General features: G+C 31.2%; 1 protein-coding gene across 1 annotated transcript; it reads left to right on the top strand.

The window, feature by feature from the left end:
• Window positions 1-16,853: 16,853 nt before the first annotated feature.
• On the top strand, window positions 16,854-18,347 carry LOC135957326 (putative uncharacterized protein DDB_G0282129). The gene has a single exon (XM_065508052.1). The coding sequence runs from the start codon at window positions 16,854-16,856 to the stop codon at window positions 18,345-18,347; it is 1,494 nt and encodes a 497-aa protein (XP_065364124.1).
• Window positions 18,348-18,941: the final 594 nt, after the last annotated feature.

Below are 18,941 nucleotides of genomic sequence, written 5' to 3'. Positions count from 1 at the left end.
ATACATGAGCCTAAGCAATGTTGCGCGCCAAAAAAATACTATACACTTGTGCGAAGCAACATCACATGGTATCTATGATGTTGCTTCCCATGTTGCTAATGAAAGGATCTTTCACTATTTGTTTTTTTTATTTTTCCTTTTAAATTTCCATTGTTGGGGGTTGGTTTTTCAACATTCCTTTTATTTTGCTTTTTATTCCGAGTTGTTGGTTGTTTTCTTATTTTCCACATTTGTTGCTTGTGCATCTACAACAAACACCCACGTGTGATGCTAAAGTTGCTGGTGATGATGACGACGATGGTTGGTGGTGGTTGGCAGAGTTTTTAGCTTTTGTTGCTTTTAACACTTTGCAATGCTTTTGGCTGGCTGGCTGGCTGGTTGAATGGATGGATGGCATGAATGTGCGTGTGTTTATGTGCCTGCTGCCTTGGCTGCGCCTTTATACCACCGGCACTTTGTTTGCGCCGCATTTCTTCCGTTTGTTTGAATATTTTCTATTTTTCGTTTTGTTTTTTATTCATAATTTTAAATTGTGGTAGAATCTGTTTTGCAATCATTTCATTTGATTTTTAACTGTCAACAACTACGGTAGTAAAACGGTAAATTGAATATAGTCGGTTACGAGTAAATGTTTTTGGGAAAGTAAATGCATTATATTTGTTTTGAAAATTTAAAATAATTTACTATAGCCCGATTCGGTTATAAAGCGATTTGAAAATAGTTCGTTAATTATTGATAACGCCGCGTTTTAAATTAAAAGTTTTATTACGCTTTCGAAAAACAAGTTTTAAAAGTAAGTGATTTTTATTTGAATAAAAATACAGTGAAATAAATGAAGCTTTATGCAACGGTAAACGAATAAAACTAACCAAAGCCGCGACTTTTCTGAAAAATCGAAATAATTTTTCTAATAAATATAGTTTTTTTTAGTGGCTTGTAATAAAATCGGTAGAAAATTATTTAAGTTATTCACATTTAAGTTACTCAAAAAATAAAATATTGCAATATCTGAAAAGTTTTCAGGCGTTGGAGTCGCGACAGAACAGGATTAACATTACTTTTAATGTTTCAAAAACTACAAAATTCCCGTATAATTTCTTAAAAATCCTTATTTAGGACTGCAAGAAGGATATCATTTGGTGATTTTCCTGAAGACAAGTTAATTGCCGCGAGAAAGTTAGATTACAATGAGTACTATGTAGTCTGAACTTCATCTCAGCGAACGAATGTGTTTGGGTATTTTGCTCAGCTACGCGTCGCGACGGCTGAAATCCGCAAATGTATAATTTTGGGAGCAGTCTAGTGATAAACTTCCGTTAACGAAATATGAACCCTTACAATAAGAATTTTATATAAAAGACCTAATTATATTCATGTTTTTTTGTTTTCATCCACAAAGCCGACGGGTTTTTTATTTAGACCAAAAAATCATTTCGTATAACAATTAATTGAAATTTGTCACATAATATATTATCGCAATCTCCTAACAACTGTTTGAGTTCTCATCTTAGGTGAAAAACAGGTGATTCCGAAAGGCTTCTCGGATGAGTAGTGAATATGAATCTGATAAATTACATAGCTTCTAGTCAAACTGAACTTTTTGTATTCAACAAAGATGTATTCAAGAGAGATACTGCAAAGGTAGCTTAAGGCCTAAAGTTTAATGTACAATATGTACTAGGGATGCAAATTCGGGATTTCCCGAATCCCGGGATTTGTGAAAATAAATCTTCCTAAAATATCAAAAAATCCCTGAAAATTACGAGATGTTTGATATTTTAGGAAGATTTTTGAAGCTCCCAAAATAACTATAAAGCTAAATTTCAGCATACTTATAATACTAATCTCGCTTCAAATCCAAACGGAGCCTGATTCAATTTTATCACGGTATTAATTATTATAAGACAATTAAGAATGTTCAAGTTATTTTCTTAAGGGGATTAGGGACACATGTAGCCCGATTTCCGCAATACTTTACAGTATAATTTTAGAGTACTTAGAACTTATTTTGTGCACAATTTTATAAGGATTGCCGTATAATCAACATATTTATGACTGCTCAAACAGTATTCCTGGGGACAATTGTATCAACAGAGAGTATTTGTGGATAATTTTTTTTATTTATTTATTTTCAACAACCTAGGCTATTGGCCATAACCAGTTATAAATTTCTACTTAAAAATATTTTAGTCAGCTGGCTCCTTTCATTTGCGCCCTATCGTATTTTAAACAAACAGTTATTGTTATGGATTTCTCACTATTATAAAGTTCAGAATACGGGTATATATATGAAATATCTTTTATGTCAAATTTATTTTAATTTGTTATATTTTTAATTAAATATATTAACGAAATAAATAGTCTTTATTGTTGAATTTGATGTTTTTGACGTTTAACTAAAATCCTGAAATCCAGAAAAAACCGGGAGCCCGGGATTTACATTTCTAAAATCCCGAATCTCGGGATTTGTAAAACCCAGTCCCATTTGGCATCCCTAATATATACTGACTAACAAGTAGTAAACCAAAATTGTTAAACAAAACCTTGTAATGATCTTTAAAATAGGAATATAAATATTAATACTTTGTCATATTTTTATAGATTTTGCTAAAATGACTATAAATAAAATTCAGATTCTTAAAGAAATAATATCTTAGATGTTATGAACTATAACAATTTATTCCAATTCATTTTAAAACAAACGAACAAATAAGTATTTAGTAGTACTGGCTCTAAAACTTCTGTGCCGAAAATTTTGGCTAACTTGGGCTATGAGGTCAAAGTTGTATTTCAGCAGAACGTACGGATAGTTATATCATTATTGATGTTCAAAACTATCCACACAAAATTATATGTTGTTCGCTGTTACGTTCTCCATAAACTATTTTTCTGATAATTCATTTCGTTTCTGAGTTATTAATAAAAAAAAGTTCTGATAAAGGTATTTTCAGATTGCAATACTGAGTAATAATTATTTGTCAAACAAGTATATCATACTACAATTTCATCATTTAAACAAAAATTGTATTATGCCTATAGAATACCAGTATCCATACAAATTCAGTAAAAAATAAGTTCCATGTAATATCACAAAACTAAATTTTGTTTGGATCCGTCCATATTTGACCATAGCCCCAACATATATCGCATAAATCACTTAAATACGCATAAATCTCTAACAAATTATCGATATTTCAGGCTGAAATTCGACAAAAATAATTAAAAAATACTTGTATATTGAAATCGCCGTTCCGAATTTAATCAATTGTAGAATATCTGAATCACATTAGATTTCCAGCCAATTATTAAGAGTGTGCCAGAAAAAACATATACTTGTATTAAGTTAAATAAAACTTAAACCGTTCAATATAAAAATTCTCAAAAATACGTAAAATTATTCAAATTTTGTACAAACTCATTAAACATTAAAATATTGGCATATTACGGTATTTATAAATTTATCCACTTTTTCCGTAAATACTCCCATTAAAGATTTCATAGTTACTTACGTTACCTATTTGGACGAGGTGGCCCATTTGCGCTTAAAATCGGACACAGGCCGAATTGGATTTGGATCCCGTGGTCCCAAAATTGGCATTATTGTTTGAATACCACTCAATTTCCATAGTGGCATGATGCCAAATCGGGCCAGAAATATGAAGACACTCTCTGCTGTTTTAAGAGAGGTAAAAACCGTTCTCCGTAATATATATTTCTGTGTCTATCGTGCCTGAAGCCACAAATGATTGTCTTGTTTTGCCACAACTGCAAATTGCTTGCCACTATAGGGGCTCTCTATAGAGTTTTCAAATATTCGACATATTCTAAAAACCGGTTCGAATAACCGGTTTTTTGTCTTTTTTGTCAATTTAAGAATTGAGGTATATTAAATTATATTTTTTATTAAAACAAATTAAAAAGTCGTTCAGTTAAAAGAACGGATGTATATTAATATAATATTAATAGAATACTAATATATATTTTATATAATAATAACAGTTAATTGTATTTTTGTTCTTAAATTATTTTTTGTTAAAGAAGAAACATGGACTAACTGTTAAAATTGCATTGTAAATATTTAATTCGATATTTTTGAAAATTTGTCCATATAAATAAAATCTTGTTTTAAGTCGCTCGTTGTTGCAATATTTGTGTAGATTTTGAACTTCTTTTAATGTTAAACTGAGCTGAGCATCTAAACTTTGCGAGTCACTTACATTTAGTTCTGACCAAAAAGTCAATTAAAAAGTGTTACTGCATACGGTACAACAAGTCGAATTTATTACAGGTGACGTTAAAAAGCCATCTGATTATTTTTTGCTCGATATGTTTTCTGACTTCTATCTGTTAAAGTTTGCAACATTGGTTTTTTAATTTAATTATAACAATTTTGTATTAAAATTTGTTTAAAATTAAAAAGGAGAATAGATAATTATTAAAAGTAATCGCATAAAATCTTAAAATAAATTTTAAAAAATATTCGTCGAATAACTCTTTATCAGCAATTGCCGGAGGATCGAAAAAATAATACACATTTGGATGGTCTAAATCTACACACAATTCACATATACTACATTTATTCAACTATCAATATTTTTTCTAACAATACAATGTTAACAAGTTGCAAAAATAATTACATTTTAAATGGTTGTTTGCGGCAACAATTTAGACCTTTAAAAATATAATGTGTGACTTTAATGTCATCAATCATTTAGGACTAAAAGTTCACTCACACACAATCATTTATATTCCTATCACCTATACACATGTAATAAGTGTTAACTACATACATGAGTTCACAGACATACGCACGCACACACATGACCAATTAAGGATAACATGTTTATAAAACTCCCTGTATCTACCAAATAAACTGAATGAATAAAAACTACCAACATCCATCCATTTATATAGATAACTTCATACTTATATGTACTCGTATGATGATATCAAGGCCAAAGGCTTAAATACAAAATGATTAACTACTTGAAAATTACTACTACATGTGTATGGTGTTTTGTAGACACACATGTACGCATACTTTTACAATTACACCAACACTGAAACGCATCCTTTCCATCCTTTGGAGTTTGAATGTATGTAGCTATGTGTGTATGATGCCTGTATGCAATTTGTAACCGAAAGGGTATTTTCAAATTGAATTTGATTTAAGGGTAAATGCAAAATAAGTTCGACTTTATTAAATAAAGAGTTTCGCATTGTACTCTATGGAGTATTATTTAAGTGTAGGTATGACAAATGCCAGTGCTCCTGCTTTACAGCAGTTTGTAACAGTGAAAGGTCGTTTAGTTGCCGAATTTAAACCATTAGCAACATGAGAAAATTACTTAATAAATAATGTGCGATCCCAGATAGAATATCATGGTCAAACGGAACATTAAAGCAAATACCCGTAGGAATCCGTTGTTACATGGATGACTCTAAACTGGGGGACAAAACCGGCCTGGGGTTCTACATTGAAAACCCAGAAACATAAACGGGAATTCCCGGGACGATAAATCAATGGAATTCCGTAATATTTTCAATCCCAAAATCCCGGGAAATTGTTTTACTATTTAGCTTTTTCTAAATTTTGTTAAATACATATTATTGGGTTTTCTTCAAGTTTTAATTAACATCTATATTTGGAAAAATATTGCCAATTCAAAATTAAGAAAAACAAGTAAGAGAGATATATTCGGCTGTGCCGAATCTTATATATTATACTTAAAAATATTTTTTTTTTAAATTTTTTATTTAAACAAAATTATTTTTTTTCAAAATTTTTTTTTTCCAAATTGTTTTTTAATTTTTTAAAAAAGATTTTTTCCATTTTTTTTTAATTTTTTTACATTTATTTTTTAATTTTCAAAAAAAAAAATTTTGGAAAAAAAATTATGACAAAAAACATTTTTTGATGAAAAAAAAATTCGGGTTAAAAAATATTTTTCCCGATTTTGACCCATTGTAGGTCCAACCTTATATACATCGTTGCAATGGACTTTTAAATATTTATCATTAGATTGGATATATTAATGACTTAGTAATCCAGATATAGATCAAAAATAGGGCAAAAATCGAGGTTTTCCCGATATCTCACCCATTTGTGGGCCGATTTTGTAGATGATGAAAAATGTAGAAATTACAAACGGAATGACAAACTTATATATACCCTTGCCACTCATGGTGAAGGGTATAATAAAATATTTATTTTTTTCGAATTAACAGAATTAATTTGAGTTTAACGAAGGTAGAACAAAATCTAATGGAAATTGAAGCCATTCCGATACAAATGACAAATGGTGATAGGTTTGTTTTATTTGTATCCGATTACATTTTAAAACCCAACACATTTTTTGATTTTTAACAATGCTGTTATACTTAAAATTTAATAATCTGTTCTATGCGGGAATTCCCAGGATCCCGGGAAATTTCAAAATTAATCACGACTTCCCGGGAAATGAAAAAATGCGGGAAAAGAAAACCTCTAATCAGAACACTAGCTTCCAGGTAGAAGTCCGTGCAATAACCGAATGTATAAATTTGATTCGAATAAATATGGCGCCTAAAGGGGTTAACATACACATTTACCGACAGCCAGAAGGCAATACTCTCCAAGAGGTAATCTTGGATTATTCCCAGGCATCATATGGGCAACGGAAGAGCAAATGTACTTGCTTTTAAGGCAAAGGAACGCGAGGTAGTTAACCTGACGAACGCAAAACCGTTAGAAGTAATGTGGGCTGAATTAAAAATATGGGCTAGTGAATCCCATAAGGACTCTTGGAATAATGAAACGGTGGGTAGAACCACAAAGATCCTATGGGGTAACCATAACGAGAGCAGGACGAGAAGCCTTCTCAGACTGAGCAAGTCCGAGGTTAGTATGATGGCACATATTCTAAGTGGACACACAAGATTACGGACACAAGATTGGACGTGCGGATTCAGACGAATGTTGAGCATGTGGAGGGGACATTGAAACTCTTGAGCACTTACTTTGTCATTGCCAGGCTTTTGTCAAAATTAGATCCAAATATCTTGGGAGCGATATTATTCCGGATATAACATCCCTCACGAACACTGATTGGAAAATTCTTAGAAACTACGTCCAGGATACTGAGTTTCTGAACATTACATTACATTCTGAACAAACATTTTCGATGAAAAGGAGCTCACAACAGGTCGGGTAGTGGCCTAATTTTCTTCGGATTTTATTTAGTATATATCCTCCTATCAACCTAACCTAAATAATGCGAGAGAGTAGATATCCCGTCAAAGAAATCAGTCGTATATTTGTGAAAGTATTGAGTATTTGCACACAAAAGAAAATATAAAATTAACCAAATCGGGAGAACCAGGTAAATCCCAGCGGCGAAATTTTTGAGGCCTTCAGCTATAAGGCCTTCTGTAAGACCTTCCTGGACCTTTTTTAGATCCAGTACTCATGCTCGCTTGCCTTTTCAGGAAGACCTTATGGAAGGCCTACCTCCTCCCTTCTTTTTGTTGCTACAAACGTAGTACAAGCAGAAAATACCGTTAAAAACTCACATTCCAAAGTCAAAACTACAAATACAAAGAAATGCAAAAAGTGAAGAGAAAAAAAGAAGTAAACTTAAAATAGTTTTGCTTTAATTCTTGGACAAAGCGGTTGTGAGAATTGTTTACTTGGTCATCATTGGATTTTATTATAAAAAAATTAAAATAAATAAGATATCGCTTAGATATTTTTATACAAAATACATATTGGTGTGTATATAAGATTTGACACCGCCAAATATAACACTATTATTGCTTTTGTTTTGTATTATTTATATGTAGGTATTAATATTGTTTAGTAAAGTCCATTGCTCAAAGTTTTAACTGTATACAACATGTATTCCATACAACTACTTGAAAATGTTAGAATTAAAAATTTACAACATTTTTGTGGATGAAATTTTGTTGATTGTTGACGGATAACAAAAAAAAAATAAACGCCACAAGTGGCACATTATTTTACTAAATCCTTCAATATACTTCACAAAACATTATTATCCTTTCAAACAACTATCAGAAACTTTATTTGAACAGACTCGTATGAGATTACTTTTATCATATGGTTGAATTTTGTTTGTAATATTTTAAGTACACGAGTTTTTAAGGGATAGAATTTTGTTTCCAAAATAAATTCTCGGTATAATTAAGTTTTCAAAGGTTGTCTACAAGTTAAGTGTTGGCAAAATGTTTCAATGGAAAATCAGGTTGCAAAACCACGAATCAATCATTGTAGGGTTGATGTATGACAAAAACTACCCTTAACAGCGACTACCTCTACCAAATACAACTTAAAATAAAAGTTGTAATTAAGATTATGCATTAGATTTTATTGTAATTATGTTGTTAATATATACCTGTGGTGATATTGTGAGAGAAATTCAGATTAGTACTCGTTATGTGCTTAAGGCTTTATGTATACAAAATAGTATTTCGCTATGATTGATTACTGAAATATCAGCTGTTGAAGAGGTAGATTTATTTAATATTGAAATGAAAAATAAATTCCTTTTTATTCTTCAATATAGTCCCTTTAGGAGAAACGATTAACTTGTGTATTTTGATACAATCATTATGAAAACTAGTTCTCTAACCTGTAAGAGAAAACTGACAGCTCGCTAGATAGCATATACATTTTCTTGAATTAGAAAAGTCAAAGTTTTCAAAACACACGTTTTATTAATTTCACAGACTTTTACGGAGGATGCATGTCTGTTCATGATGTCACAATACCACATGACGGAAAATACGATATTATAATGAATTAAATCTTAAATATACATATAAAAATAGGAGTGCAAAATTGCAATCAGATCCAGAGATTCGGTACACAAAAGGCCGAGATCTTGTTGAGCCAAAGTGCTGAGGAGTGAAAAATCTGTAAGGATAATGCAAGTTTCTCACTTCCTAAGCTTTTATGGGATGGTCAATCATTCAATGACCCTGTTGATAAAGCTAAACTATTGACTGAATTATTTGCAAATAATTCGAACTTAACGGAAAGTAATTACCCATTTATCGAACCCGAAAGAGTATCAGCAATTATGCCGAACATATTAATTCGCTCTCGCTCAGTTAAAAGGTAAAAAGGCGGAACATAACATATATAAATCTCCTGCACCAGATGGTATACCAACACTGGTCAATTAGCTAACCTTTACAGCATTTCACACCATACTTCCGAATTTCCTATATTTGCAAGTTTTCTAATAAAAATGAAGGATCAGCTACCACTAATCTGTCAAAAGTTTCCAATTGTTATCGATATCGGAGAAACATATACCATTTTTTGACTCAATATTGACGACGATGTCGACGACGCCAAATAGAATAAGGGTGAATATCTATACGGATTTCAGTTCGATATTTAAATTATATAAACTGAGACTTTTACCTATATTCCTGGATTTCCACTTATATTAAAACAGATATCCCTGTGTATTGTTCAGTCGAAAACTTTTTTAGTTATATCCGGAGTCCCTCAACGTAGCCAGCCACTTGGGCTACGTTAATAATATTAAGATAAATGAATATCAACTGCTACGGTGCTTATCGGTAATATAATGTTATCCACTTCTATTGAATCACTGGAGCATGGTCACAGTGTTTCACTGCTCTATCGATAAATAAATATAATGTTCCCGATGACCTTCTTCATCAAGGGCTTATCTTGGGTTCGATTAGTGAAATAACTTGAAATTCGCGAAAAAGTGGCTTGATTTTGAAATAATAACCTGACGAACTAAAAATGCACACGCATTGCGACAATGTTAATTGTACTGTATTTTACGACTCAAAATTAATTTTTTTTATAAAAAATAGTCTTTTCTCGAACTCGAACGAAGGGTTTTGTTCGCTTTCTAATCGAATTAAATCAAGTTTGGGTATCATTAACTTCATGTTCAACATGAGCGATGTCCCGAATAATAAGTCATACGAAAACTAAGTTAAAAATTCGATTAAAAATTCCCTTCCTTATTGTAACGAAAGTATTCGAATCAAATTTCAATTGACTTTGAGTGACTGAATTTCTTTTGTTTTGTTTTTCGTTCGAGATCGTCGAACAGGCATTTAAACATACTTTATTATATTGCGCGAAGCATTAAATCATATTTTACCTATTATTATGAATATAATTTGGACATTTATTAACGATATGTTAAGCATCGAATTAATAAATGCGATTTGAGATTAATTCACTAAAATTTTTATTTGAAATTAAAAAATGTCAGCCATTCATTCCATAAATCTATTCCCAACATATAATTCTTTAGCTCCTTTCAAAGGCTTTATATAAATAGAATTCATTCATCGTTGAATTAATTGATTCAATAAGGAATCAATTCTATTGTATAAAGAATGAATTCCCAAAGAAATGAATTCAATACATTTGAAGTACAAAGAAATTAAACATGTTAAATAATTCATAATGAATTCATTAAGGGAATGGTTAAGAGATAAAATTAATTTTTATTTCGAAAATGGAATTAAGAATTAATTCTTTCGAACTTTTGATTAAGAGTTTTTACACGTTTTCAAACTCTATTTGATTTCAATTAATTTTTTTAGAACGAGTAAATGCAGAACCATTTTATATTCGTTATTAACACATTTGAAACCAGTGATATCGCAACGATATAATATAAGGCTTTCAAAACTTCTACTGCTTTCGAATCTTGTCACAAACCCCACAATTTTGGGTAAAAAACAGCAACGAAATGATAAATTAAAGAACATTTATTGCCAAAAATTACAATTTCCAAGAAAAATCATTGAATAAAGAACTAGTTTAGAACCGACAAAGGAGTATTGGCTTCGTAACGCATCCATTACAAACAATTTCGAGCACAAATCATTAGTCGTAATGCTATATGCATTCCTATTTAAACTAGTTGTGAATTTAGTAAAGCTTTTAATGCAATTCTTTAAAATAAAACATATTTTTAAGCTTGATAAATTATATTTAAGCTTGTAACTTGATAAGCCTTAAAATAACTTGACAACCAAGGTCATTCAAGACCGTATGGCAACTCTATTCGTATTCGATTGGAAAATTCATGCAGAAGTATCTCATGGTACTCTTAATGTAGGAAAATTCAAATCGAATGTCCACAAATACTACTCCCTCTATCATCCCTCCCATGACCTATTTTCCTAGTTCCAACAGAACACATCAAGGGATTACCCCTAATCATACAAGGCCCCCGTTACCGAATTAATCAACATTAACGTTACCGTTACCTTTTAACCGTTTCGAATCGTTAGCCAACCTTAATTAAACTCTAACTAAGCAACGAATGTGCTATTTGTCTCCCCACGACTGCATGTGCTTTTATGCAAACATTTCTAATTGAGTAATGTAAAATGTAAAAACAAAAAATTCTAAATTTGAATAACAGAACATGCTTAATTAAAATAAGGTAAACATTTTTTCTACACATATGTATGCAAATTTTAAGGACAATAACCAACCATAAAGTGTTAAAAATCACACATATACATTCATATAAAAAAACGCCATTGACTGTCACTGGTTTCCCTTTCCGTTTATGAAAAACAAACAAGAAAAAAAAACAAAAGATGTGTAACCAACTTCTGACAACTCAATATTGCTAAAAACATACGTTACAGAATGAAAACGGCTAAAATTTGTACTAGTATGTAGTATTTGTATTATTTTGTAATAAGCTTTTTAAAATTAAAAATAGGAGTATAAACATTGTTCCTTTTATATGTTTTCATTTTAAATCGAATAATAACGTCGCCAGCTAGCCAGCCAGCTATATCTGCGATACTCTAACTGCCAACTTTCAATTAAACAAACAACCATACCACATTGAAAAAAATATGTTTTAATTCCCTAACAATCTGTTGCCACACTTTGCTATTTTAGCGCTCTTTTATATTCACATTAATAATAGAAAAAAGTTTTTGTTGATTTTTCTTTACGCTGCCACAAATATCCTGTAGTAATGTAGTGGGCTTTCAGAGGTTCTTAAATGGTGTCCCTTTTATTATAAAATCTGATATAAAGTTTGAACGAATGTCAACAATATGGATGAAATTCGAAATATCGATTTCCCAATACCGTTACGGTACATCGAACCTTTGTATGAAAGTACCTGAACACATACAAAATAACCAATTGAGAACCTCTACATTTTGTTTGCGTTTTATGTCTGCTGCAAAACACGCCCCTCCCCCTTCTCAAAAAATATCATTACATTTTTTGACAGTTTTAAAATATTCAAATTTTTATTGTTTTTTCATTTTGTTAAAAAAATAAACTTTTGCGAAATGTTAGGCATTTGTTCCTTGTTTGTTATTTTTCGTGATGAATTTCTATAGAAATAAAAATGCGACACTTTACAGCAATTTTAAATTAGATTATGCTAATTAAGCTTATTCAACCATTTGAAGGATTTAAAATTGAAATAAGAGACACACAGTAGAAATAAGTATTGAAATCTTTTCGTGAATATTTTTCATTATAGACTCAAACATAATAATTATAATATTCGCCAAAGAACTACTTCCAATTATACATTAATACAAAAGTGAACGAAGAAAATATGCAAGAATTCACATGTAGGGAAATACTTATAGGTTTTATACTCACCATCAAAAAAGATATGGGTATTATATCGAGTCCTTAGTGCCAAATTATCGTAAGAGACATTTTCTAAATTTTTTTTATTGCAAATATTAAAATTTTATGGACCGACTGATGTTTTAGCGTTCTCAGAATATCAAAATTGTTAATAACTTCAAAATTATAGGGGGTAAGATTTTATCGTAAGTCAATGTTTACATTTTACAGTAAACGAATTTTATCGTAAGCGACACACAGTGGTATAGAAAAAAAGAGGGAAATAAATCTGTAACTTCTAAATGGTTAGATTTTTTTGAATGAAATTTCACATGCGCAAAAATGTGACAATCTGCTCTCCTCCAATACAAATGGGTTTTTCAATTGGACATTTCGTTTTCTCGACAGAAGCGCCAGAAGTTCAACAAATTTTGAATCATATTTTCGTTAATTTTTATTATTATTTTACTGCTTTACTAAATTAGATATATCTCAATGGTTTTACCATATAGAAATTCATACTTCAAAACATAGATAAACATTGATATAGGCCTTTATTAAATGTATATCTTATATTTATGGGCCTCTCCATTTTCCTGTTATAGTCCTTTAAACTTGGTTCTCAAATATACTGATATTTTTTTTTCTAAGAATGTTATATAGCTTGCTAAAAAAAAAGACCGTCGAAGCCCGTCCAATGACTATATACATCATTTAAAGAAACTTCTGGGGAATGTCTTTGTAAAAAAATTGTAGCCGCCAGCACCCGCCGAAATACTTTTTTTTTAATTTTTACGGAATGGAATTTTTAGAAATATTTCTTTATTTATTATTGATTTTTATATATCTAGACCCTACTGTAACTTGAAATATAGTAACTACAGATCTTTTTAAAAATTTAGTTTCAGAAAGACATAAAAAAGTAGTTTTTTTAAATTTTTATTAATGTTTTTTATATGTATATCTAGACCTTACTGTAACTTGAAAAAGAAGTTTATATTGATCTTTTAAAGATTTTTTTTTTTTGGAATCGGAGATACCAATTCTATATAAAAAGATCGCCAAATAATTTTGTCCACCTAGATTTTGATTTGGAACCACAGTGTACCGAGGGGAAATTAAACTTTAGGTCAAAAATTCTCAATTCGCATATTCGAAATCAAAATATAGTAACGGATTTTACGTGGCCCAATATGTTTATAATTATTTTGTAAAGGGTTCAAATAACCTGGTATGGATATTATAGCCAAAAAACTAAAAATTCCCATTTTTGGAATTTTTCAATACTTTTTTGGGAATTGTGGGATTGCTGATAATAAATTTCAAAATTTTTTTTATTTGGCATTAAAAATAACTATGATAAAAATGTTTGTTTCGTACTTTGACTAAATTTTCTGACCAAACAACCGAAATATCAAAGTAACACTGAATTCGATGAACAATACAATTTTTATTGAGTGCATGAAAGTCTCTTAAAAAACAGATTTTTACAATATTTTCAAATTAATATACATATTTATCTAACAAGAGCATCCTGATGGCAAAGTTTTGCCAAAAAATCAAAAACGATGACTTCAAAAAATATAATTGTTTAGCAAAATGACAATAGATGCCAATAAACTATATTTTAAAGACTATAGAAAATGTGGTTAGTAAACTAACCACCAAACCGCAAAGAGTTAAAGTGATTTTCGGAAGTGAACCTTATATGGGAACTATGACTAATTATGCACCGATTATCACAAAAGGTGGCATGACCTCCGTGTATATAAAACTTATTTGAAGGTAAATTTGTGTAGAATGTACAAAGTATACAAAATTACCTTAGAAATTCCGCATGTGACAAGATAATTCCATTTTTTTTCTTTTACTTTTTAAAAATGTCATCTAGTCATTTGCTGGGGTAAACTGAAAAGAAAACAGAAAACATTTTAAAGTTCAAATTAACGGCATTAAGGCAAATCTGCAAACAGGAGGAAATAATTTTCTCTATTTGTTAATCCTATATGTATAGAGAATTATGCATAGAGACGAGACACTCCGGATTGTCGAACAAAAATACAATAAAAAAATGCCTAATATGTATTTTATTGTTCAAAGAGTTAGGTTTTTGACAGTTACGTCTCGTCTCTACACTGGTGCCTATTCCTATAAACGCACATTACTTTTTTTAAAAAAAATTGTAAAAATTAAACAAGAACATGTTTAGGGGGCTACAAATTTGTTTACAAAAAAAATTCATTTGTACTTTATTTTTTTTTACTTCATTTTCGAGATTAACAGCCATTTTTAAGGGTATTTTCCTATAAACGCACTTTAATTTATAGGCCACTGTAGCATTATTAATAATGTGTGGATGATCCTTTGTTATGGATTCTTTCAAAAATACGGTCTGGCATTGATTCCACTAATTTTTTAAGCAGATTGGAATCAATTTCCTCCCAGACTTGTTTAATTCTTAGTTTCAGCTCTGTCGCAGTCATTATGCTTTAATTCTGGGCAATATTTGCATAAACTTTACGGGCCATGTATCCCCACAAGTTCTCCATTGGGTTTAAGTCCGGACTACAAGCCGGCCAGTCCAACAGAGGAATGCTATGTTCATTAAACCAAAATTTCGATTGCTTAGAAACATGGATTGCAGCATTATCTTGTTGGAATATGCAATCTTCATCCATATGTTACCCTATGTAAATGGGAGTTTATTTGTCCCAATATATGTAGAACATTTTTAAAAAGAAGTATTTTTTAACTTATTGAAATTTTTCTTCCAAGGCAGCACAAAATACTTATTTTTGTAAGTCGATCTAATGGTCATATTTTATTATATTATAGGGATTTAATCTATTGACATCCATATTACACAACTGTGAACCTCCTAAATATTTACTAAACTATACTTGTGCAAATATTTTGTGTTTAATATCCCTATTTCTTTAATTCTTTATTACTAACAAGTTGAAAAGTTTTTATTGCCGACAAATAATAATTTCTTTCTATGTTGACACTTGGAAAAATATGCGCTAAGTTTTGAAACAGAGAAAATAGTTTTTTCTACAAAAAAGAAATAATTTAACAAACTTAGTAAAGCTTACTTTATATTTGTATTTAAAAGAGAAAAATTGTAATTCATATAAAAATGTATAAATTGCATTCGTTGCATAAACAAAACTAAGACAAATTTATGTATTTAATGAAAAAAAAATGTATCCTTAAATATCTTTAGTATCGTACTGACGAATGATTGTATGTATACCCTTTACCACCATAGTGGGAAGGGTATTATGCATTTGTGCTGATGTTTGCAACGCCCGAAAATATTAGTCTAACACCCACCTTAAAGTATATTGATCGACTCCTTTCGTCCATCTGGCTGGCTGCTTGTCGATGTAAAACTAATGACTCATGCTTTTTGTTTAGTCCAAGAACGAATCTTTTTGAAATTGGTGAAAATCGGTACATTATTTCACCTAGCCCCCATACAAATGTTCTCCCGAAATAAGATTTTATAGGACATAAATATTTAATTACAAATTAATTATACATAAATTTCGTTCCAAATAAGTTTTATATATACGGAAGTCATGTCACCTAATTTGTCGTAGCTCCCTTATAAGGCCCACTTCCGGAAATCAACTCAACATGCAGAAATATTTTACAAGATTTAATATCGATATACAATAAAACTCAAATATGTTTTATATGCATAGAGATCATGCTACTAAATTGGTTTGTGTCGGTTCCGGTTCCGGAAATAGTTATGTTGTTTAAGGAAGGAAATGGTAAAAGTAAATAGAATTGAAACACTTTGAAAAAACTCATTTTAACTTTCTTTAAAAAAAGTTATACATGTATTAGGATTTAAATAGAAAAAGATTTTAGCAACATACTAAGTAAGTTCTTCATTATGAAAAGAATAAATAAAATAAAACAATAAGACTAGAAATTTTAAGAACCACCTTCTACGTGTTGTTTAAGACAGCCCAAGGATAATAAAAGATGAAATTGAAAGACAAATAGAATTAAGTGAATATAAATGTTTTTGTCTATTGTTTGCATTTTACATTTACATTAAAAATATGCAAGAACGAGAAAAAAGAACGAAAAAAAACATTTTACAAGAAATTCATTTAAAAAGACATTTTAAACAGATTTTTCCATTTGTGGTTTTAATTGCAGATTGTACTAAACAAATATCTAAAGGGAAAGAAGGCAGCTAGCAAGAAACATGTCTGACGAACAACAACAGCAGCAGCAGCAACAACAACAGAGACAACAGCAAATGCAGCAACACCAACAGCAGCAGCAACAACAGATTAAATCCCCCAAGGATACGAATAATTCAAATGGGAATAACAACAACACCACCACGACCCAAAATAACACAACACCACCAAGAAAGTCAAATATACATGAAATGAGAAATCAGGATTTTGTAAGCCGTTTAATGGCTGCCACACCACCGTATCTCTACTCAGCTCCTATGGGTCCAAACAATTTCTTCTTCAGCGATATGCTACGTTCTTTGGTGGCAGCTCGTAACCAGGAAAATGTACGCAATTTACAGCTACAACATACGGCTGCTTTAGCTAGGAGACCTCGTAAAAGAACTTGGTCTCAACAACGTACCTATTTTAAAGAAAATGAAACGTTATTGGAAAAATCTCAACAGCAACAACTTCAACCACAATTACCACAACTAAATGCAGCTGAAAAACCTTTGGAATTAACCACTCACAAGCCGTACTTGCAACATTTGGCCAACAAATATCGTAAACTGGAAACGGAGTCAACTAAGGAGGCTCCCGATATAAAACAGCTTTTAGTAAACACAAAAACCAATGAAAGAGAACACGATAATGTTGGCAACACCCCAAATACCGCATTGGCCGGCGGTACAGTAGATACAACATTACAAACAACACCTCCAGCCGCCTCACTACCACCACAAGATTTGGTTTTACCACCCCCACCTCCCGTTTGGTATCCACCTTTGTATCCTCCCTATGGCATAGATCCTCTACACTTCTTTATAGACCTAAGAGTTTCGGGACATATTTATGATCGCAAAAAAGAAAACATATCTCCGTTGGCTAGTGCGGAGAACACTACAACTGGCAATGATGCAACAAATTCACCTCCAGCTTCCCATACCATTACATTACCCAACAAACATCGTCATGGCTCAGCCTTTACAGTACCCACGCCCCGATGTAATGACTTGAAGGCAATCTCGTCCTTGCAGCATACCCCAGTTACGCCTACCTCAGATGCCATAAATCTCAGTTCTAGTGCCAGTGCAGCAGCCGCTTCGGCGGTAAATAAATTCGAAAACTATGCCAAATATTACGACTTTGGCGAAAGTAAAGAGAATCAACCCAATATTGCCAAGTGTAATGCCAACTATATGCTGCAACATTTGCCCCGTTTATATAGTCAATTTGCGGCCAGAGATTTAATTGCCCAAGCTCAAAATGAAAGTCTTAATCAACACATTAACAACGATGTTCTGGAAGCCGACAACAAATCGGATAATGATTGTGAGGCTGAATCGGATGATCGCCATTCGGTGGCCAATTCGGACGACAATGATCTCGATGATAGTTCAAATCGTGAACGTGATATTGATGTGGAAATTATTGATTCGATTAAATATCGTACGGATGGTAATAGCAGTCGTTGTACGAGTCCCGATGAATCATCAATAACGCAAATTGATTAGTTGGACTAGTTGGACTCTCAATAAATTACGAATTTAATAAATAAATAAACAAAAATATTAATAAAGTTTTGAAACTTAAATATTATGTTGTTTCATTTGAACAATGCGAATTAGCGTAATATATTAGATACCCGTAAAGATTTTGTAGGATCTAAAGTTCAAAAATATTGGGGAAGCTAGTAGTGTTTGTATTCCTTAAGCTGGTACCCATAAAGGCAGACTTGATGGTAATTTTTAATTTTTCTTTAAATTAGGGAAAGTGGTCTTAAGACTAGGAACTTAAAAGTACTTTTTCTTTCCTAAAGTTAGAATTTACTACTTATTTACTATTAATGAACCTAGAAAAATGAAATTATGCACAAACTCGAATAAATAATTTGCTACTTTTTGGAATAAATATTTTTTTCTAAAGCAAATGATAGGTTAGAAGAGGACCACACAGAGTTCTGTGTTCATTCACATTCCGATGCTTAAAGCCTCCATTGCAGTGCTGATGATTCATCTCCTAAACTGATTTCGATCTTCTTTTCATATACATAAGTATAAAAGGAATAAGTCTCAAATATCTCACTTTATATAACGTTTCTCCAATTT

Source organism: Calliphora vicina, chromosome 4 (genome assembly GCF_958450345.1).
Source record: "Calliphora vicina chromosome 4, idCalVici1.1, whole genome shotgun sequence".
NCBI lineage: Eukaryota > Metazoa > Arthropoda > Insecta > Diptera > Calliphoridae > Calliphora > Calliphora vicina.
Note: the sequence above shows the minus strand (reverse complement) of the source record. Positions and strands in the feature narration are given on the sequence as shown.